This window comes from Pimephales promelas, chromosome 22 (genome assembly GCF_988280905.1).
Source record: "Pimephales promelas chromosome 22, fPimPro1.hap1.1, whole genome shotgun sequence".
NCBI classification, from domain to species: Eukaryota; Metazoa; Chordata; class Actinopteri; order Cypriniformes; family Leuciscidae; genus Pimephales; species Pimephales promelas.
The window spans coordinates 17,698,146-17,721,776 of NC_142790.1; the positions used below are offsets into that span (position 1 = coordinate 17,698,146).

The 23,631-nt window shown below is 34.9% G+C and overlaps 1 protein-coding gene across 1 annotated transcript; it reads left to right on the plus strand.

The window, feature by feature from the left end:
- Positions 1-291: 291 nt before the first annotated feature.
- Positions 292-23,600, plus strand: pkd1l1 (polycystin 1 like 1, transient receptor potential channel interacting). Its single transcript, XM_089125428.1, is given in 51 exon segments — positions 292-383; positions 2,545-2,693; positions 2,867-3,025; positions 3,115-3,300; positions 3,404-3,572; positions 3,692-3,931; positions 4,394-4,526; positions 5,346-5,549; positions 5,957-6,138; positions 6,225-6,428; positions 6,515-6,678; positions 6,783-7,210; positions 8,312-8,369; positions 8,482-8,547; positions 8,644-8,820; positions 8,955-9,032; positions 9,166-9,308; positions 9,415-9,535; positions 9,652-9,775; positions 9,852-10,044; positions 10,287-10,343; positions 10,432-10,650; positions 11,910-12,155; positions 12,237-12,353; positions 12,433-12,584; positions 12,768-12,868; positions 13,039-13,234; positions 13,786-13,869; positions 13,960-14,167; positions 14,269-14,375; positions 14,471-14,687; positions 15,929-16,102; positions 16,227-16,346; positions 16,516-16,582; positions 17,497-17,629; positions 17,746-17,830; positions 18,562-18,723; positions 18,827-18,945; positions 19,025-19,135; positions 19,214-19,337; positions 19,435-19,518; positions 19,998-20,128; positions 20,219-20,453; positions 20,722-20,823; positions 20,918-21,058; positions 21,289-21,423; positions 21,514-21,726; positions 21,900-22,061; positions 22,174-22,320; positions 22,485-22,603; positions 22,693-23,600. Coding segments are annotated over 51 exon segments (7,932 nt in total). The 3' UTR covers positions 23,087-23,600.
- Positions 23,601-23,631: the final 31 nt, after the last annotated feature.

Consider the following 23,631-nt stretch of genomic DNA (forward strand, 5'->3'; position numbering starts at 1 on the left):
TAAGCCCTATAGGCATACACATTTTGAGTTAGCCTAGTTTTATAAATTAACTGGGAGGGTTTTCTAATTGGAAATTATTTAAAACAACAAAAGATAAGTTAAGAAGAAATGTGCTCAGTCTATTCTGTCGATTTGTTTGTCGTATAAGTAGCCTAACACACAAGGGGGCGCGATTCACCCACACACCCAAAAACACATCTTATTTAATGTGGACTATATAGGACGAGAGATTACTCTCAGTGGAAGCTAGTTTTTATTCAACCTCGTCATCCATTGTGCCCTTGGGCGTCAATGACCCCTGCAGTCAATGGTCCACTTCAGCTCTCATTCATCACTGTGAAACATGGACACATGAAGTGGCAGGCTCTGTTTTCTCAGGGGATGTAACCGTTGGTTTGGTCAGCACTTGTCGTTATGTTGTGGGTCACTAACAATGTGTTCATGCCTCACCTATAAATGCCTCTCAATAATCCTGACGTGGAATCGGAAAAGTCTTTGAAGCCAAAAACATCACTGGCATGTGATCAGTCAGACTTTGTGAGACTCTACACATGCATTAATCTCACATTCTCACATCCTCTGTCTTAAAAAGGAGTAAACAAACATAGGTTTTTCCCTCTGAAATGGACCACAAGTATTAACAGCCTGCCTACACAATTTCTATTTCATAATACAAATATTTTAGCAATTACTTCACGGTCTGAGAAGAGAAAAACATTATGCATGTGCTTGTTTCGTCATTTATCCGAGTATCTCATCTCCAGCAGTTTCATCACATGAACAAAAGTTTAGATTATTTAGAGATTCTATTAGAGATTAGAGATTCTCTCCACATTCTATTCGTTTTCCAGTTTGAATAAGAGCATGTATACGTGAATATAGACAAGGCGTTGTTTATCCCGTGTGAAACTTGCATTCATTGTTCTTTGCGTGAAGCTGCATTAGCATTGTGAAGGTGCAATGCTCACTTTTGAAAACCCTTCCAGGGAATCAAAAGTAGAACAGAACGAGATCTATCTTAATGGTCAGCACCCTCAAGCTGAGGATTTTAACAAAAACTATGCAAATGATTAATGATGAAGTTCCCCGGTCCCTTTAAATGCCTGCTAAACAGATTGTGATCAGATATTTCTTTTAGAATTTTAAATAGCTATGCAATTTAAATAAAATTAAATAAAAATACAAATATTGTAAATAAAAAAATCACAATATCATAAAATGGGATAAATTCATTACAATGAGAATTTTTTTTAATTTTTTTTATTTTATTTTATTTATTTTGTGTGTGTGTGTGTGTGTGTGTGTGTGTGTGTGTGTGTGTGTGTGTGTGTGTGTGTGTGTGTGTGTGTGTGTGTGTGCAGTAATTAGGGATCCTTGACTGAAGGTATGAGAATGCAATCGATCATTGGAACGGCAAGTGTCAATCAAGAACAGACACGCCTCCTTTTCACCTGTTCTCTGACACTTAAACAAGACAAAGAAATCGTTCGCGATAACGGCGAGAGACATTCCAGTTGATAAGATGTTTCTGTTCTGTCGGACCGTATTTTGTTTACTTATTTTTGCTCTCATGAATGTTAAAGGAATCTCGGGATATGGTATGTACTCTGATAACGTGACAAATAAGGCTTTGATGAAACTCGAAGATTTGTTTATAATATCAAATGACACTTTTTACAGCTGTTCAAGTGTACCTTGGATTTAACAACTGTAGTTCATTGGAAAACCATCAAGATTCAAAGCGTCCTCTATGTTCCAAACCATGTTTCAGTGAAGGGTAAGAGTCCTTTTTTATACTAAACTTACGCCTAAACTTAAGCCTACTTTATAGTAACTAAGTGAATAGCACTGCAAAATATTTTGTCATGTAACTTAAAATGTGAATAATGAAATAGTATAAATCTAAATATGATAATATCCAAATTATCATTATTTTATTTAACTAAAAAAAATTATCAAGGCTATAAAACTTATATAGAAGTTACATACATGAATGCTTGACAAAAAATATTAAATTAATTAAAATATCACAAATAGTTACAACATAAATATATAATAGCTACAATGCAAATTATTAAAAAAAAAAAAAAAAACTAAACAGAAAATCTACAATGTTATAGCCTTACTCCTTAAATACAATGCATTTTCAAATGAATTTTAAAGATGGAATTAGCCTAAAATGTTCTGCTTTATGCAGCAATAAAAAAAAAGTTTATGCAAAGTTGCATTTTGGATGGATTTCATTGATATCTTTTATTGTTAAACAACAGTGAAATAATATGTGGGCCAAGCTATAGGACAAACTATAATCAGAAGTTGGTAATCTCTGTGATGCTATTTTCCTTCAATGTGTTGTATCAGTTAATCACAAGAATATTCGAGAGTTTGACTTCCACAATGCATCTAGTTCAGACCATCCAAGAAAAAAGCCAGTATCTACATATACATTATTTTGATTGTGAGTTTGACTCACTACCTGCAGATAAGTTTCAGTGTTTTGGTGTTTTGAATTGAGAAGCATGTCTGGTTTTGATTTGCCCACAGATGCTTCTCCTCTGAGTTTGTCCCTTATGGGAATGAGACGGGCCGGTTGGCAGTGTACAGCAGCAGAGGGCCTTCTGTTCATGGTGTCACTGGAGCTGCTTTGATTGACAGGGTGCAGATTGGAAAGCCCCTCCTCCTGGAAGTCTCAGGTTATTGTCAGTCTTGCCATAGCAACCCTTGTGCAATTTAAGTTTCTTGGAATTCAATTGTGCTTTCAATTACATTTATTTCAATTAAACTGAACACAAGATTCAATTTTCTTTTCTCAAAAAACATCCAAGCAATGCAAAGTAATCCCTTGTATATTTGATTATATTTATAGTCATACCAGATCTGAGCAAAGAAAACATTTCCATGGTTTTCATTACATTTAATGGGAACTCTGGTCCTCAGAGCTGGCATAATATGTCTCTTATGGCCAATGGATGCTTCACCTGCTACATAGATGCAATATTACCTGCTGCTGGATTGTACCATTTAAGTATGTTTACTGGACAGTAATAGCTACATATATGGGAAGAATAAAACAGAGTAAGCTTTTGTGACCACCATATGTCTTTGTGTTTTTAGATGTGACCATGACGAACAGTATCTATACTCATTCTACCAGCTGGCAGATTAGAGCATGTCCCTCTGGGACTAAGTACTTGAATCTCATGTTGTCCAAAAGAGGTCGGGATATCCCTTCCTGTGCCCCTCTGCCCACAGACACAGAGGACAAGCAGCAGGATAAAGCCTCAACCAAACCCAAGCCAGGTGTGTGTGTGAGGTCCATTCATAAAGAAAAGTTACTCCGTTGTAAACCTAAAACACTATCTTATGTTTTTTTCTGCTTTTGGATGTGTGATGTTCTTTCCAGCTGTTTGGATTTTTTCGGAGAAACGGGCATATGCAACACAGACAGACATCAAATTTGTAGCAGTGACAGAAGTGCTGAATCCTCTATACTTTCATTGGAGATTTGAGGATGGACCTGAAATAAAAACAACATCCAGAATCTTCAAAAAGAGATATCGCCTCCCAAACAAGTACTTTTGTTTGTTTTTTTAAATCTATTTTCATAGGTTTCAGTTACAAAAGACATGCTTCATACAGATTTTACTGAATTAGTATTTTATCTAATCTATATCTATCTATCTTTTTTCAGATACAATGTCATCGTCAGTGTGTCTAATGGTCTCACATCCATCAGCTCAGATATTTATCCTGTTGTGATTCAGAAAGCTGTTCAGCCCAACAGGCTTCTGTACAGTCCCTCAGTTTTATCAAATCTTTCTGTAAACTTCACCTGCCGGATCAGCTCAGGAACTGATGTCTCCTATCTTTGGAATTTTGGAGATGGAACAGAGCGAGACGGATCACGCACTGAGCATCATGTCTTTAACAGGTAGAAATTGCATCGTTCTGGTGTATATACAGTAAATAGCAGATTTTTCTTATGCTCACCAAAGTTGCATTTATTTAATCAAAATACATTAAAGACCGTATTGCTGTGAAATATTATTACCATTTAAAAAACCTGTTTTGAATATATTTTAAAATGCAGTGTATACATGTGATGTCAAAGCTGAATTTTCAACATCATTACTCCAGTCTTCAGTGTCACATGATCCTTCAGAAATTATTCTAATCTGAAATGTTTTTTATTATAATCAATTTTGAAAACAGTTATTTGAAATAGAAATCTTTTGGAATATTATAATGTATGAAGTCATTATCCCATGTTTGGAATTGTTTTTTCCCTTTTTCATAATTTTTTTTTGGATCATTTTGATTATTAATTAATTTTAATTTTACTTGATGTATTGTAATTGTAATTGTAAATGTGAATGTTTTTATTTTTCTGTAGAACTGGAGAGTACATATTAGAGGTTATTATGTTCAACCTAGTGAGCTCAGCCTCTTTAACAGGACACATCTTTGTCGTTGAAGAATCATGTCAGCCTCCTCCGGTGAAAAACATGGGCCCAAATAAAATACAGGTACAAGTTCTCTATATGCCACTATTAGACAACTATATTCTAACAGTTATACTAGGAGACATCACTAACAAAAAGGTATCTGTACACTGCCGGTGAAAAGTTTGGAGTAATTAAAGTCTCGCCAAGACGGCACTTATTTGATCAAAAATACAGTAAAAGCAGTAATGCTATTAAATGAATTTTCAGCATCATTTTAGTCGTCAGTGTCACATGATCCTTCAGAAATCTTTCTAAAATGCTGATTTGCTGATCAAGAAGCATTTCTTATTATTATCAATTTTACTGCTTAATATTTTTGTGGAAACCTGTGATGTACTACCATTCAAACGTTGGCTACAAAATAAAGAAATTATGATTTTATTTAGCAGGGACATTAGACATTAAAAACATTTATAATTTACAAAAGATTTGGATTTCAAATAAATGCTGTTCATTAAACTGTCTATTCATCAAAGTATTCTGAAAAAAAAATATCATGGTTTCTACAAATATATTTAGCAGCAGAAAGTTTAAAAAATTTGTAACAAGTTCCATTAATTATAATTGAGCACCAATACTTGAGTATATTAGAATGATTTGACACAGAAGACTGGATAAATTATTTTTTATTTATTATAATACATTATAAAATATATTATAATAAAAAGTTCTTTTAAATTGTAATAATGTTTCACAATAGTACTGCTTTACTGTATTTTTAATCATCCTTGGTGAGCATTAGAGACTTCTTCTTTTAAAAACTTAAAAAAAAAACATAACTATTCCAAACTTTTGACCAGCAGTGTGTATACTTAATAGATTTTGCTTGCATACTTCTAGGTGTGGCGGAATCAAAATGTCCATCTTGCTGTGACGTTTGAGTCTCAGATTCAGTGTAATGTCTCCAGAGGTCTCCTGTATAGATGGACTATACACGACATGAGCGGACGACAACTGCTCCTCCCACACATAGACACGACACGGCAGTATATTGATCTTCCGAAATACCTCCTTCATTATGACACATACAAAGCTATTGCAAAGGTAATGTCCTTTTGTCACTTTTCTGTTTTGCTAGAGCTCAGATTCAAATACTACAGTCTCTTATGTTCCCATGCAAAGCTGCATTTATTTGATCAAAAATACAGTCTAAACTGTAAATATTGTACAGAAATATTATTACAATTTAAATTAAAATCCAGTTTATTCCTGTGACGGCAAAACTGAATTTTCAGGACCATTACTCTAGTCTTCAGTGTCACATGATCCAGAAATCATTCTGATATGCTGATTTGGTGTTCAAGAAACATATCTGATTATTATCATTGTTGAAAACAGTTGTGCTTCTTAATGTAGCTGTCTGCTTTCACTTGTTTCAGTCTAACTCCTCTACATTTAAAAAGATATATTGACTTAAGGAAATACTAACAAGAGTTGTTGTCATCACAAAGGTCCAGGTATCCGGTAGTGTGGTGTACAGCAACTACAGTGTTTTAATTGAAGTGTTGCGCAGTCATCCTGTCAGTGTCATCAGCGAAGCCACAAATATTTTCATCAATCGAAAAAGCGGCATTATTGTTACTCTAGATGGGCGAAAGTCACACGACCCAGATTTCCCCAATAATACTTTAAGGTACGTGAATGTGCTTGTTTATCGATTACATTCTGTCATTTTTGCATTGATCACATCTGAAATGTTGATTTTTGTTTCTGTTTTAGTTACAGCTGGTCATGCAGGCCAGTAAACACAGAAGAGAGCAGCTGTTTCAACAGGAACATCGTGACCACTTCAGCGGTTCTTGTATTTCCCGCTCTTGCCTTGAAACCTGACTTTGACCTGCTTAAATTCACTCTTACCGTGTACAGAGGCCATCAGTCTTCTTCTTCTGAGATGTTCATCACTGTAACATCAAAACGTGCCAGGTGGGATTTAAGTGGATAAATGAAAATAAAATAAAAGTAATGTATATCATGCATTTAATGAATCATATTTTCTTTATTCTCGGCAGCAACATTCATATGTCTTGTAAAGATTGCAAAGGATATTCAGTGAACTGGAATGATCAGTTTTCTGTTTCTGCTCTCTGTGATGATTGTGGTTTCAATGCTACAAATGTCACCTATCACTGGAAACTTTACATTGTTAATGCCTCAAGCAAAGCTGTTACAGGGGGTAAGTACAGTCATTCAGAAAGACAATCGTCTAATATTTACCATGACATTTTAGTTTGTGTTTTTGATAAATTTGAAACTGTTTGCGCTTGCCTTTTCTTTCAGTTCCATTCTGCAGTAGTATGGATCTAAGTTTGCCCTCTAAAATGGAGGAGAGCTTACATTTCTCCCTGCCTACTGTGACACCCTACACTCCAGCCCATTTTACTGATCCCACCGGTCCAGATATAGGCATATCTTTGGCTCCTTATCTTTTATCTAAAGTTATTGACCTTACAGCCCCAGTTACACAAGATACACTGACTTCAATGTTGCACACGAAACACCATAACGTTAATGTACGCACGCTGATTGAAAGTCCCAGCACAAACCATTACCACCGTCCTGGATTTCCAACTATCAAACCTTCGCACACACCCTTCTTTCCTTCCTTCCCTGGGGAAACAGAGTCGTCTGGGGGTCAGTGGGAGTTTCATGGGCCCTTACCAGCCCCAGGTAAGGTGTCATTGACTGACTGATGTGATCTCAATACTGTGTAGGCTACTGTGGTGAGAATGATCGACCATGTCTTCAAGGAGTAGTTCACTTTTAAAAAAAAAACTTTTCCTGATAATTTACTCACCCCCATGTCATCCAAGATGTCCACGTCTTTCTTTGATCAGTCGAAAAAGAAATAAGGTTTTTGATGAAAACATTCCAGGATTTTCTCCTTCATTGGGAACCAAACGGTTCAAGGTCCAAATGAGAGTTTCAGTGTAGATTCAAAGGGCTTTAAACGACACCAGACGATGAATAAGGGTCTTATCTAGCGAAACGATTGGTCATTTCAAAAATAAATAAAAAAGTTCAAGTTTTATAAGCACAAATGCTCGCCTTGCTCTGTTCTTTGATTAGTGTTCCTGACTCTCCTGTTCAAACTTGTTCATCAAAATGAACAAATCTTTTTTCGAGTCATGACTCGAAGGGTCCTAGATAAGACCTTTGTTCATCGTCTGGTGTCTTTTAAAGCCCTTTTAAACTCTCATTTGGACCTTGAACGTTTGGTTCCCACTGAAGTCCATTATTTGGAGAAAATCCTGGAATGTTTTCATCAAAAACCTTAATTTCTTTTCGACTGAAGAAAGAAAGACGTAGACATCTTGGATGACATGGGGGTGAGTAAATTATCAGCAAAAGTTTTTTTTTTTTAAGTGAACTACTCCTTTAAAGTCAGAATCATGTCAAATAATGAATTATGTAAAAGTTTTCAAACTTGAATTTGGTTCCCTATTATAATAAAGCTTTTGCTTTTATGGCTTGAAACAAAATTAGCTCTGTACAGAGCTGTTGTTTATCACGATTTCTATTGCAATGAAATGAGATTAGACGCCCTCTGGTGGTAGATTGTTTTTGGATAATTTGGACATTAACAATCATTTTTACAATACGAAGAGCTCATGCTATTTAATAGATCAGTTATCTAACTCAATGAGAGTATTAAGGTAACCTAATAATAATGATATCAATGAGTATTACTATTAGTAGTAGTAATAGTAATAATATTATAATAATCAAATGTAATAATAATATGAATACAATAAAATTGAATAAATGTTATAACTTTGTGAAATACATTTGCAGACTGGCGTACTGAGGACATGATTTACACAGACATTTACGAGACAGTATCAGGTGATCATCCCTCGCTACCAGGTATTTTACTCTTAATAAGTAAACAAACGACTTTACATCCTGAAATTAAATTTTTTATTTTAGCACTGAATAATATGATTGATGCTCATATGATAGTTTTGGTGCTGTTTAGAGTATGATTACTATAGTTTTGGAATTGAAGAGGCTGATCCTGGTGTTCCAGTTGGCAGACCTACAGGTACATGTTTTTAATGCTCTGCATCAAAAGAGCAATAATGATTTCTAGTATTTAAATGTTGTAGTGTGTTTATCTGTGTGTCTCTGTGTGTGAAAGGGACCAATTCAATGGGATTTAGTTGGAATGAAGGATCATTCCCTCACTCTTATGACAATGAGGGTGATAATCTGGTGGACCCCAACCTGTTTGGCCCTGCGGTTTCTGAGAAGACCCTGCTGGATCTGGACCGCCAGCTCATTCCTGAGTCTGTGTTTGAGTCTTACACTCTCACAGGTATGTGAGAGCACTCACAGCGCCCACAAAACCTTCTGAATTACATATACATTTCTATAAAACTAAGTTGACAACTCATTTTACATATGAATTGTAAAAAGATCCTTTAGTTCTCTGTCTTCTTTTTCCTTTAGGATTATCTTCTGCGGCCGTCACATTTAAACCCTTCATGCTTGAACCAAAGAGTCTTTATATGCTCGAAGTGTCTGCAAGTGAGTTTTTCATCTCTTTTTGGAAATTCAAAATGAAAACTTTACAAATGAATAAACAATGCATTAAATGTTTGTATTTTCTTTGGCCGAATGCTATTTGCATCTTTTTACTCCTTTTTTCTCACCTTGTCAGGTTCTGAGGAGCGCCTACAAGGGAAAAGCCAGCTGTTCTTCCACACACAAGCTGTTCCGGAGGGATTTAGCTGCCAAGTGCAGCCCAGCACAGGCTCTGAAATCCACACTCATTTCAGCGTCTTCTGCTCCTCTGGAAAAGAGGTCTGTGTTTTTCCTTGTGCTCCTTTCGTCATAATCATATTTTGTATTTTGTTCAACATTCATTTTCTCTTTGATCTGATCTTGATGTAAGTATGTTTCTGTATAGGATCTCTTGTATCAGTACAGTTTTAGTGTTGGAAACACTGAAAGGAAACTTCTTTATGAAGGCAGGGATTTCCAACATTACTTCAATCTTCCTAGTGGAGATCCTAATGACAATTACAAAGGTACAAAGAATCCATATTTAAGTAGACAAGGTCATTTCACGTTTACATTATTAAGATCTCACACGATCAAGCCACGTCTCTATTCTCATTCTCAGAACACCTCTTTTTTTCCACAGTCACAGTCTATATTGAAATAAAGAACAGATTTGGAGCAGCGACCAAACTATGTCCTGTGACAGTGACTGTTCATTCAAGCTTTCAGAGAGACTCATCCTCCCATCCCAGCGCTGAACAAGAACTGTGCGGACAACTCATTAATACTCACACCTTTACCTGACGTATTAGGATTTTAAATGACTTTTATTCCTTCTTTCAGGTACATGTACGGAATCGGTAACCTAACCGGTCTGAGTAAGATTGGAAGCAACCGAGACATCCTCAACTACATCTCTCTTTTGATCACGGTGCTGAAACGCTTGAGTCTAGACCCGGAGTCTTCTGTCGAGCATCTGACACTCACACACACCGCCCTTGTTTCAGCGGCCTGTCAGCTGTCCATCACTGACAAGGTCTTACCTACACTCTAAAAAATGCTGGGTTGTTTTAACCCAATTTTGGGTCAAATATGGACAAACCCGAAATGTTGGGTTAAAAATGTAATGTAAAAATTTAACCCAACGGCTGGGTTAGTCCATATTTGACCCAAAGTTGGGTTAAAACAACCCAGCATTTTTTAGAGTGTAGACTAAGATTCTCTGACATTTTTACAAAAAAAAAAAAACCCTCATTTAACTCTGTTCTTGTTTTTTAGGGAGATTTATTTGAAATCATTTACAGTCTTACTGATTTGATAAGAATCTCTAGTCAAGTGAGTATAACCCAAGCTTGGATTTATTTTCAATGGTTTTATTTATAATGTTTTATACATTTAGCTAATTATTTCATATCTGATTTAGGTGACATTTCACAGTGCCAAAGAAGTAATCCGGCATGTTCACGACATCCCATCCCTTTTACGTGAGTCCAAGCTTCCAGAAGGCCATATATTGGACATTGGGATGGTGAATGCACTGGTATCTCTCTTGTCTGGTGTGTTGGAGGCTCCAGTGCTTTTGTCCAGACCAGGACACCAACTCACAAACAAAGGGCTTTACACCATTACGAATTTAGTACTGGTAAGAGAGGCAACCCTGATGCAAAGTTGATGTGTTAGTTTTCAAAATGACATAATATTAACATATTTTTTTTCTTCATAATTTTAATGAATTCCCAGCTAACAGGGAAAGTTCTCGGTACTTCGGCTAATGTTCTGGCTACACTCTCTCAAAATTGTGAACAAATGTTCTTCCTGTCATGTTTATAGAATGTTTGTTGAAAGTTGTCTGGTTTTAAATAATGTTTTTAATACCTCAACACAAAACCATTATTGATTCATCATTAATATGGTGCGTTTTTTTTCTGAAACGTTTTATTTGGATGTTCGTAAGACATTGTTAAATAATTACTTCTTGATTCAGAGTGTTCAGACAACATTCAACATTCCCATAATGTTTGCAAAATTATAAAATTAAATGTTTTCTTATTTTTCTCATAACCAAGATTTTTTTTAAATTCATTTAAAAAAACTGGATGTTTTGAATGGGAACATTAGGAAACGTTCTTAGAACATATTTTGGTTACACTTTATTTCAAGATATCTTTGTCACAGTGTAATTAATTACATTTAAGTACTGAGTAATATTAAGTTACTACATGTACTTGTACTCACTATAGGGTTAGGATTAGGGTTTGGTTTGTTTACAGTCCATGGTTTTAGGGTTAGTTGCATGTAATTATGCATAATTGTATAGTTAACTACATGTAACAATGTCACTGTGAAATAAAGTGTTACCTGTATTTTTGTTCGCTGCATGGGTTAAAGGGATACTCCACTTTTTTTTGGAAATAGGCTTATTTTACAACTCCCTCGGAGTTAAACAGTTGAGTTTTACCGTTTTCAAATCCATTCAGCCGATTTTCTGATATTTAGAAGACTATCAGTAACCAGACAGTCTCTTCCATAGTCAATGAGACCAGAAAATGTTTGGTTACTGATAGTCTTCTAAATATCAGAATATCGGCTGAATGGATTCGAAAACAGTAAAACTCAACTGTTTAACTCTGGGGGAGTTGTAAAATGAGCCTATTTCCAAAAAAAGTGGAGTATCCCTTTAAGTCCTCTGAAATACATCTTCTAATTTGTTTAATCTACCATGGGATCTGTTAATTTGATCTGATTATTACACCTTTGTCTGTGTCGTAAACTGTAATATGTTATTTTAGTCACTGTAGATTTCAATGTAACCATGCACTATTTAAATTTTCATTATCAACGTGGGATAAACAGATCTCTTCTGAGATTCTGCGATATTAACCCTGTACATTTTGATTGCAGGAGTGCATGCTATCCAGCAATATCTTGCAGTACAATGTGAACACTACTTTTATGGAAGTGTTAGCCTGGAAGGATGGCGAGTCTTATTCTATGGTGAAAACATTTGGCCTCACTACGTTCCACCTCACTGATTTTCTCAAGATGCAATTTCAGCAATGGAGTAGCAACAGCCAGCAGAAGCCCTGCATCATTACCTGGCTCACAGTGTACAGGCACAACCCATATCGCTGCTCCAGAGACATGCAGGTACACTATAAATGCATGGCCGAATTTCTGAAAACTTGCTTTGACCTGTGAAGCAAATTACACTCTGATGTAATGTTACAGTTCAGCGGAGAGACAGCAGACATTCGACTCTATAACTGCACCACTAGGAAGGAAATCAAAGTCAGACATCTATCTACACCAGTTACCATTGAGTTTCAGAGAAAAGAGGAGACGAAAGTAGATATTTTTTACTGCTTGATTACAAATAGTTTCCTCTATATTTGGTTACCCTGAATTGTGTTTCTGCTTGTTCCAGCAGAGCAGACATACAGAGTTCACTCTTCTGCACAGTCAGGTGAACAGTCATCAGTTCAACATGACGTCACTGACCCTTCAGAGAGCCCTGCAGATCACTGTGCAGTTTAACAGGCCAGCTGAACGCCCCTTTCCTATTCAGCTGCTGCTTAGGTGACGACATTGTTGCATTTCAGTGATCTTATACGCTGTAAAAAATATATTTTCATGATTTTTTACAATTTACAATTGAAATGACTTAAATATCCAAGTTGATTGTGCTTACAAATGTATGGCAGAAACCATTTTTTTTACAATGTTGTCAACCATTATGTGAAATATAACATCTGTTCACAGAGTGTACGAGCAGCCAACACCTAATAAGTACAACGAACAGAAAATATATCACTGGAAAGGACAGACAGCTCACATCTTCCTCCCTCAATCCTATTTGCATGGTTTGATTAAACATTTGTTTTTGGTACAACATTTAAATATGTACAAATTAAATGTTAAAAAAAAAGATTTTATATAGATTAATTATATATGTTAAACATTACTGCCATCATTAGTATGTATATGTATAATTTATTTATTTATTTATTTATTTATTTATTTTTATATCCAGCTACTGGTGCTGTCTACCTGATGCTTCTCAATGCAGACTATAATAAAAGCCCTTGCAACAAGTACATTGCCAAAGCTGTGAACTACACACTTAGCATCGAGACTGTGGAGTGTCTTTCCTGGGATGGTGTGAAACAGAGGAAGCCCAGGGGTTGTTTTTCTCATGGTGGTGTTTCCCCAGACAAGATCTACTGCAGGTATGAATCATACAATAAATGCTCCATCTAGTGGTAAGACAAAAAATAGGTTAAAGTATTTTGATATTTTCTAGTTAAAGGTTTAGTTCACCCAAAAATGAAAATTCTGTCAGTATTTACTCACCCTCATGTTGTTCCAACCCCGTAAGACATTCGTTTATCTTCGAAACACGAATTAAGATAGTTTTGATGAAATCTGACTCCTCCATACTAGTCCATAGGCTTCTTGAGGGATTGAAACTTGACGGCCTCGAAAAGTTAGGAAAGACATGATATCGTTAAAATAGTCCGAGTGACTACAGTGGCTCAATCTTAACTTTATCGAGCGACGACACTTTTTGCGTGCAAAAAAAAAAAAAAAAAAAAACGACTTTATTTCAACTATTTATGTCCTTCTCTCTGGGCCTTACAAATAGGTTTGTTACAATGAATTCTTAATAGCATCTCTTAAAATCTATTATTGTGACAATCATTTGTTCTGTAGGCCAATATTATGTGGCTCCATATACTAATAAAACTAAAAATGTGTCTGATGATCCTTTTTTTTTCAGTTACAACCACCTGGCATCATTTGTAGTATCACATGAGAACATCATAAGCAGCTTCAACTCTACAGATGTTTCACAGTTTATCCAGTACACCTGCAATACCCCTCTCCAAATTGATCAGATCTGAATATTGTTGCTTTTTAACTTACACTTAGATGTTCTCTTCCTGTCTTGCAGCTCCAAAACCAACTACACACTGATCATTTTGTCAGTAATATTCGTGGGTCTCTATGTGTTGGTGTTGGTCTTGTGTAAAAAGGCTGATGTTTCCATTCAGAAAGCTACAGGCTCATTCCTGCTTCCAGAAAACAATCCCTCGGACAGATTCCTCTATGCGGTCACCATCGATACAGGCTTTAGATCTAGAACCAGAATGACAGCAAAGGTATTAATCCTTGTGACCATTGCTGGATACAATGTGTGCAAAGTTGCATGCATTATACATTACAGTTGATTTCTGAATCTCTATTTGTACAATGTTGTCAGGTTTACATTGTTCTATATGGAGATGATGGTGTCTCTCAAACAAGGGAACTCAGCAGCTCTGACTCCAAACTCTTCACATGTAACTCAAGGAACACTTTTATTCTGAGGTAAATGCCATTTATTGTTATTGATACAATGCAGCCATTAACTTAAACCTAAATTGTTACATTTTTGACCATTTTATTTAACTTTCACTATTTAGCTCCCCAGTGAGTCTGGGTCGGATATGGAAGGTGCATCTTTGGCATGATAATAGAGGTTCATCTCCTAGCTGGTACCTGAGCCATGTGCTGGTAAAAGACCTGGTGCAGGGGTCCAGCTCGTTCTTCCTGGGCCAGTGTTGGCTGGCAGTGGATGAGGGAGATGGAAGGGTGGAGAGGAGTTTATCTGCTTCTGAATGCGGGCTGACATTTAAACAGGTGATCCCCCATGTTGTTAATGATATGCAGCTTAAATATTTCTATAGGTTTTTTTGTGTCTGTTCAGTGTTATTATAAAGGGATAGTTCACCCCAAAATGAAAATTCTGTGATTATTTACTCTCCCTCTTGTCTTACCAAGCCTGTATGACTTTCTTTCTTCTGCAGAACACAAATGAAGATATTCTAAAGAATGTTGGTAACCAAGCATTTTGAATCTCATTTACTTCTGTTGTATTTTTTTGTCCATACAATAGAAGTTAATGGGAACAGAAACGGTTTTGTAACCAACATTCAAACATATAAAAATATATTGTTAGTAAAGGATTTTCATTTTGGGTGGACAGTTCCTTTTAGTAAAGAACATCTTTGTCTATTTAATTTGATTGCAGCCTTCATATTTAAACACATTATTTAAATAACACTCTTTAAAAATGTTTTCATCTTTGTTACGTTTGTTTATGAATTTAATAATCATTTCTGTCTGAAAAGCTGAAATTTTTGCACTACACTGTAAAATAAAAGTACATTTTTAAATCTAATCAACTTGGATGTTTAAGTGTTACTTTACATTAAAGTGACTTTAAAAAATGAGTTGACTTGCATTTTATATATATATATATATATATATATATATATATATATATATATATATATATATATATATATATATAATGAACATTGCTTAAATTAGTTTGATGAGTTAAGCAATGTAAAAACTTGCCCATATAATTTTTATTTTGTATTAAATTTAAAATTTTCTTTCCCATATAATATTATATATGCCTATATATGTACTTATGTTTTCCTTAAATATTGTTTAAAACTTTAAGACTAAACTATATGTTAAGTTTAATTTTTTTTTTGGCACAATACATTGTATACTGTAGGTATTTCTGCTATTATTTTATTTTCTCCTTCCTTTTATTCTTATGTTATGATGAAGCTCTTTTTCCTCCTCTGTATTGTCATGGATCTGTTTATTAACAAGAGACATGGAAGTCATATACATATTAAGAGTTATAAGTACATGATATGTTATCAATCAGTGGTATTTGTATATTGTTTGATATATTATCTGTAAATGGAGAAAATCTAAATAACTAAATAAAAATAAAAAAACATATTCAATTAATGCTATAATTTGTCATATCTATACAATGATGATGTGTTTTTTCTTTGAATATGTCTGTATGCAATCTAACAAAAATCTTGTGTTTTTCCTCTATGTATTTGAGAAAGTTTCTATATCTGAAACTCACAGAATACTTGGAGGACTTCCATCCATGGCTGTCTGTGTACAGCCGTCCGTCTTTCAGCTCTCACACACACACTCAGCGTTGGAGTGTGTGTCTGCTGCTCCTGCAGGGCTACATGTGTGTCAGCGCCATGCTCATAAATCTTTTGAAAGAACAGGTGTTCAGTTCAACATAGAAATCAATGCATGTCAACAAATACTGTCAACATTTGTGTGATTTTGTTTGTTTCATTTTCACAATATTGAGACATATCGTCTTTTTTTCTCTACACCAATGGGCAGTGCTTTTTAGAGCTGGGCCTTATTGATGTTTCACCGGTTTCCATGGTAACAGGCCTGTGCAGTGCTCTTGCTGTGATGCCGGTGGGGGGTCTGGTGTCCCTGGTGTTCCGTGTCGGCAAGGTCAGAATTCCCAGGCTGCCTGAAATTGTCCCTCAGTTTCTTCTTGTCACACAGTTAAATTTTTAATCTACTGGATGCATAAATTCTGACAACTATATTTATTATGTATGATAAATATATTTAGTTATTGTTTTTATACGCTACAGATTTTTTTCTGTGTCCATTTTAGACCATGTCCCATAGTGTGTCTGGAGAGCATTATAAGGTCAAGGTGCCTGATGTGTGCCCTGTAGAAGGTATGTTTGTGTCACTCCACTCATTATTCCATATAGTTTAATGCAAAACACTTTCTATTGGTGTGTCTGTTTCACAGATAACCATGATGCTTTTCTAATGAATGATTGTACATTTGAATCATATCTGTCATGGAATACATTTTCCCACTGGACTCGCAGCTCTTAGAAAAAAGAGTAAGGTGTAATGTACAGATCAGTTAAATGTGCTTTGTATTCTCAGCTGAATACACTTAAATTATTTTAGTCTACATTACTAAAGACAATGAAATGGTTTGTCCTGCAGTATGGTACTCAGGATTGGAAACCGTCAAATTCTTTGTCTACGTCAAAACTACAAGACGACCCTGACACCATCTTAGAAATAATACTTATTTAACATATATATATATATATATATATATATATATATATATATATATATTATAATATAAATAATAAATAATATAAATAATAAATAATATAAATGTTTTTTAAATAAGTTTGAAGTCAGTAGGATTTTTTTTTAAAGAAAAAGACATACATATATAATGTTAAAAATATTTCTATTTCAAAACAACTGTTGAACTTTCTATTCATCAAAGAATCCTGTGTGTGGGTTTTAACAAAAATATTAGGCAGCACAACAATATTGATAATAATAAATAGAGCAGCAAATCAGCATATTAATATGATTTCTGAAGGATTGCGTTACACTGAAGACTGGAGTAATGATGCTGAAAATTTAGCTTTTCCAGCACAGAAATAAATAGTTATTTTAAATTGTAATAATATTTCACAATATTACAGTTTTTACTGCATTCTTGAGCAAATAAATGCAGCCTTGATGAGCATAACAGACTGCTTTCAATATTTTTCTCCTTTACTCTATTCATGTTGTTGTTTTTTTTTTTTTGTTTTTTTGGTTTTATACAAAGATATCCCAGAGAATCGGCAGTTTTGTGGTGGTAGAATCCGAAGTCTTCAATCCTGGTGTTATTATGTGGGCTGGACCCTCTGCTTGACTCTCTCTCTTACATGTGTCACCATCACGGGAACTCTTGGAGTAAAGTGGGTGATCCTTTGCACTACTATATTCTGTTGGATATTCTGTTACTATATGTCGTTGTCACAATATTTGTTTCCCAAATATATGAAAATTAGGATTTAAATTTGTTACCCTACAGATTCAGCAAAACAAAGACTCTTCTGTGGGCTCATTCTGTGTTCTTTTCTCTTGTCTGCTGTGGCTTTGTACTGCATCCAGCAATGGTAAATCATCTTGATCCCGCACTCACTGTGTAGGGTAGCTGTACATGGTTTCAATTTAATATTTGGCCCACGTTCTGTTCTTGGATCTAGGGTGTTTTCAGACCTGGCTCATTTGAAGCGTTTGTTTCAGAATCTGGTGCGTTTTCTCACTTGGTTTTGTTTAGGTATGTATATATATGAGTCATTTATATAGCACTTTCATATGTATACACCCTTCTGATTTACAATCGTATCAGAAGATCTCTCCTCAACCACCACTGCAGCACCCACTTGGATGATTTATGAACACAGCAATCGCACCCAGATCTGCACAAAAAAAATCGTTACGAGATTGACTGAAGAAGTCTCTGCCCGATTGATAACTAACTCGGAGTGGTTTGGTTGCGGTCAGAGAGTCATTCGACCCAACAGACAAATGAACCAAGTGATGATATATTTCATAACTGGAAATGTGTTATATATAAAAGGCAGCAGTGTCTGATTCTGTGAGTGTGTACATTAGTTATGGCAGTTGAAAACCAAAGAGCATCTCTTAATTTTAATATATTGTGAAATTTTGTATGCTTTGAAATGTTGCCTTGTGAAAGTGAATTGAACCAACAAGAAAATGCAACATTGTAACAAATCAAGTCCCTGTTTTGGAACAAAGCAAACGATCTACAGGTCTAAAAACGCCCTTAAAAATTCTATATGAAGCGAAACCTGTTTTAAATGTTTATTTCCTCATACAGATACTAATAATTGCTATCGCAGTGTCTCTGCTACATCGAAAGAGGTCGAACTGGTTCCACAATCTAAGTGTAACTGAGCCTGTCACTGAGTTATTGAAACTCAAGGACCAAACCATTGAGGATGTCATGGTTAGCAAATACCAGCAGTCCCATTTTGAAAGGGTAAAATCATGTAAACATGTTTTGATTGCATGAAATTGAAAGAGAACTTTAGATGAATAATAATCAAGTTTACCAAGCACTCTGTATTATGTTTGATGAGCAGGTGCTCGCTGCCCGTCAGAGAGCCAGATATCTGCGTCTAGTGCGGCCACCCAATTCAAGAGAGTTGAAGTGTGTGAGAGGCCAGATAAAGAAACAGACTCTCCTTCACAAAACCACAAGGTCTTACTATTTAATCAACCTCAATAATTAATTTTTTCTAAACCTTTAATCTAAAAAAAAATCACTTTTACTTCAACAGGGATTTGATGTTACACCTAATAATGCTGTGGACGATTCTATTTGTCACTTATGGAAAGTCTACCGATGACAAGTACCATTTGAATCAGGCTATCAAAACTCATTTCACAATGTAAATACAGACATTATCATTTAACCACATTACTTCTCATAAAATTCTCAAGTGCTAATGGTATTTTCATATAAACAGGGGTCCGCAAAATTCATTTTACTCCATCCAAAAACATGCCGATTGGTGGAAATGGACAACAACCATTTTCCTTGAGAGACTATATGACAATGCCAACTGCTATGAGAAAGGAATAGAAAATGAAGTACTTTTTAAATTATTTATTTGACATCTGTAGCTATTTGAAACAGGATTTAAGTGGCTTCACAAAGAATAATACTGCGTATGTGTTGCTTTATCAGACAGGAGATTTCCGAGGTGCTTTCTCTTTAATTGGGAGTCCAGTTATTAGAAAGATCAAGAGCACATATAACTCATCATGCCAGGTAAATCACCAACGCTCACAACGCTCACTCCTTTAATGTGAATACCTATAAGATAAATACACAATTGACATACACTGCAGATCAAAAGTTTTATTAGGTTTTTTTGTTTTTGAAAGAAGTCTCTATGCTCAAAAAGGTTACATGTATTTGATGATATTGTGAAATATTATTTCAATTTAAAATAACTTTTTTTTACTTGAATTTATTAATTTATTCATGTGATGGAAAGCTGAATTTTCAGCAGCTATTACTCCAGTCTTACAAAACCATGCTGAAAATTCAGCTTTGCCATCACAGAAATAAATCATATTTTAATGTCATTTAAAATAATTATTATATAACATATTGATTTTAAATTGTAATAATATTGCTACAATCTTTTTCATCAAAAAGTGCAGCCTTGGTGAGCATAAAATACTTTTTTTGAAAGAAAAAAAAAAATCAACTGAATTATTCCAGTGTGTTTTCTCTATGAACAGATCTTGAATTTGTTGGGCAAGAACAATATGAAATCCTCTGATAACCAATCTGTGGCAAACAGAGACTTACTTTGTGGGAAACGTGGGTGTTATGAGGGAGAAAAAGTGAGTGTGAACCTGGGAAAAACAAGGTAAACTGTTAATTAATAATCTTTTATGTGAACTGTAATTTTAATATATAATCTTTTATTTTAAGCATATGTATTTCATTGCTAAAATAGGTTCAAAGCAATCCAGTCATTTAAAAAGCTTCTGGATACCAGCTGGATGACACCATTCACCCAGATTGTGATGGTCCAATTTCTCCTGTACAACGGGCCCAGTAACCTCTTCACGTCAGTCACCGTTCTAGTAGAGCAAACCTCAACAGGAGCTCTGATACCCTCAGCAAGTGTTCAGTCCACTAGACTCTACCATTTCCCAGCTGCCCTTGACTACACTGTTATGACCTGTGAGGTGAGCATCTAATTACAGCTCAGACACATTAACATTAAGTTTAATGTGGAGGTTAAATGTGATATTGTGAGTATAGAATATGTATACAATCCCATTATAATATTACACAATTTTATATTTCATACATATATATATATATATATATATATATATATGTATGTATATATATATATATATATATATATATATATATATATATATATATTATTATATATATATATTATTATATTTAACTTAATATTTTTCCTCTGTGTCATTTTACTTCTAGCTTCTTTTCTTTTCATTTATTCTGCTTCATATGTATTGGCAAATATATGTTATGACTCAAAGAGGATGGTTTTACTGGAGAAACATTAGGAGCTGGCTAGAGGTGACATTACACTCTGTCTAATACACTTCGACATCATACTATCTATTTTTAAGGACTTTACTCTGCTAATTACTATATTTTTTTATATACATAGGTGACAGTTATCATCTGCAGTCTTATACGATATATCTGCTCTGTGTACAACTTTATGCTAAAAACAGAGAGGATTGACTTCCTTCAGAAGGTGGATTTTACATTACCTGTTGATCTAAGTCCCATCTTCTTTTGTGAACAGGTAAGACATATCAGTTTAATTCATTATACTATATTCCTAGTATCCCACTATGTGAATATGCCATAATGTGTATAATCCACAAAAAAAAGAGAAAAAGTGGCACTGCATGCAGTGACATGGCTCAAAGTGAGCTAAAATTGTTCAGACTTGCTGAAAGTGTTCTGAATTTAGCAAATGGTATTCACTGGCAAACAGATCATTTTAAATATGAACATATTTATAATTCACAGCTTTCTCAATCACTCCTTGGTGCTGTTGTGAACTTGCTTCTTCTGAAATGTGTGTCCTTACTACGACTAAACAAAGCAGTAGCGGCAGCTGTGTCTACCTGGAATCTGATCTTCTCCAACCTGCTTTGGTTACTGGTAGCCTATTGATTTACATAACACAATATGTTAAAATCAGTTTACTCTGGTAGCTACTTCCCTTAAATTACTTTCTTTATTTCTATTTAGGCACCTGGTGTTATTGTCGCTGTGGCCGTCTCTGGTCTCCGCAACTTGATCTTTTATTCATTCCCATTTACTGGTATCACTAGATCTGCTCATTTGCTCTTCACTCATTTCTTTAGCTTGAGCCACTTTAGTGACATTAACCTCCAAACCCAAGTCCCAACAACACTTTATTTTGGAGCTATATTTTGCACTATGATTCCACTGAATGCTATGGTATGTATTGGAATATCAAATATGTATTATTTATGAATGATAAACAGTGTATTTTTAAGTGCAGTTATATCTCAGTTTAATTTAAAGTGTTTATTTTCATATTGAAACTATACCTCCTAGACTGGTTGACATAATTTGTCTTGATTTGATATTACTTTGATATCCCCCTTCAGGTAATTGCCACCCTTACCATTTTTGTGAAACAAACAAAGACAACTAAAAAAAGAAAACATTTACTGACTCTCTTTGAGATGATCTATAATGTCAAAGATATGGCTTTACTCATCATTGGAAAAGCCAGTCCCAAGCAAACTGACCATCATGTCCATACTAATGTAAGCACTTCCTGCAATCATTAATACAGTTTCTAATATGTAAACACTATTGTCAGCATCATTGTTGAGATTTTACAATTGTTTAAAGATAAATCTGCATTTCTTTCCACAGAGCTTTTACTTAACAGAGTTTGAGGATCTCATGGATGAGCTGTTGTTTCATCTCTGCACCATGACAGACAGTCTCCACAACACCCTGCCTGCAAAAGAACATTTTTCTTTCCCACTTTCTGACCATGTTTACTACTCAGACTCAGAGGTGATTATTTTACTTTTGCAGTGTACTCACATTATTCACACTGCACTGTGCAAACACATTTGTATGAGGCTTGCATGTGCACGTTGTATATAATGTTTATTAATATCATTACATGTTAAAGTTGGTATTATATTTATTAAATTGCATACTGTTGTTTTGTATAGAGTATAACTTTTGATGGAAACTGTGTGAATAGTCAGCCACAGAGATTGGGGAAGAAACACAAAGAATTCCTGGATATGAGCAGTGACTCATTGTTGTCATATAAGGAAAACACTCACAGGTAGACTTGATCTCTAAGTCAAATACAGTAGATGGATGATGTACAATAAAAAATCAAACAATGTAATTCACTAATTAATTCACTTCAAGACTACCACTAGAACACAGAATGGCTCAGTACGTACACCAAGGCAGAGGAAGAACGCAGGAGAAGAGCCTTTCTAGAGGGCTGAGAAATTTCAAAAAACACCTCAAAGATCCTGTCAGAGAGTCAGAAGAGATTGGACAGGGACACATTCATTCTTCAGGCAAGCAGATCCATTGTGCACCAGCTGAGTGGAAGGACATAGTGTCCTCTAAATCAAATCCAAGCAGAGTGGCAGATGAGCATAATGATGCCCTCAAGACTCAAATCATCACACAGGTGCAAAGGCACAAAGTTCATCCAGCGCATGCCAAGGCAGCTGGACAGTCAATCGAGGGAATGGACAATTCTGTAGAAGAGCAAACGGTTATTCCAGGTTACATTAAACAATGTATGTAACAAGAGAAAAAAATAGCTGTTTAGTTTGTACTTTGTACAAGCATTTTCAAGCCATATAAGTTTCCTCTAAAATGTTACTTTATTAAAACTTGCATGTTTTGTTCTTTGAACTACATTGTTTACACAATACCTCAAACTTGATATTTGATTAAGTTAAATGGGTAAAGGCTAAAGCATTACTACCACAAGGACATGGCTTGTTTGACAAATTGGACAACTGTGACTTGTTTATTAATAGTTGAATCATTTTCTTAAAAAGTTGTAAATTCAATTTTGGAGCATAATAGTGAAATTCCTGAGGGAGGCCCTTCCCTTGTGAGTTAGCCATAATGATTGATCAGTCTGTTTTGTTTTACAATTTTCTTTAAGATAATCAAATCAAACTTTCTTTTGTTAATTTACATTTCTACATAACATTTTAGTGAATAAAACTTTTACATGTCTACCCTTTTTGTCTCGTTTACTGTATTACTACACAGGAAGTACGGTAAATAACTTCAACTGAAAACTTAACTTTGCTCAAAAACATGCATGTATAACCATAT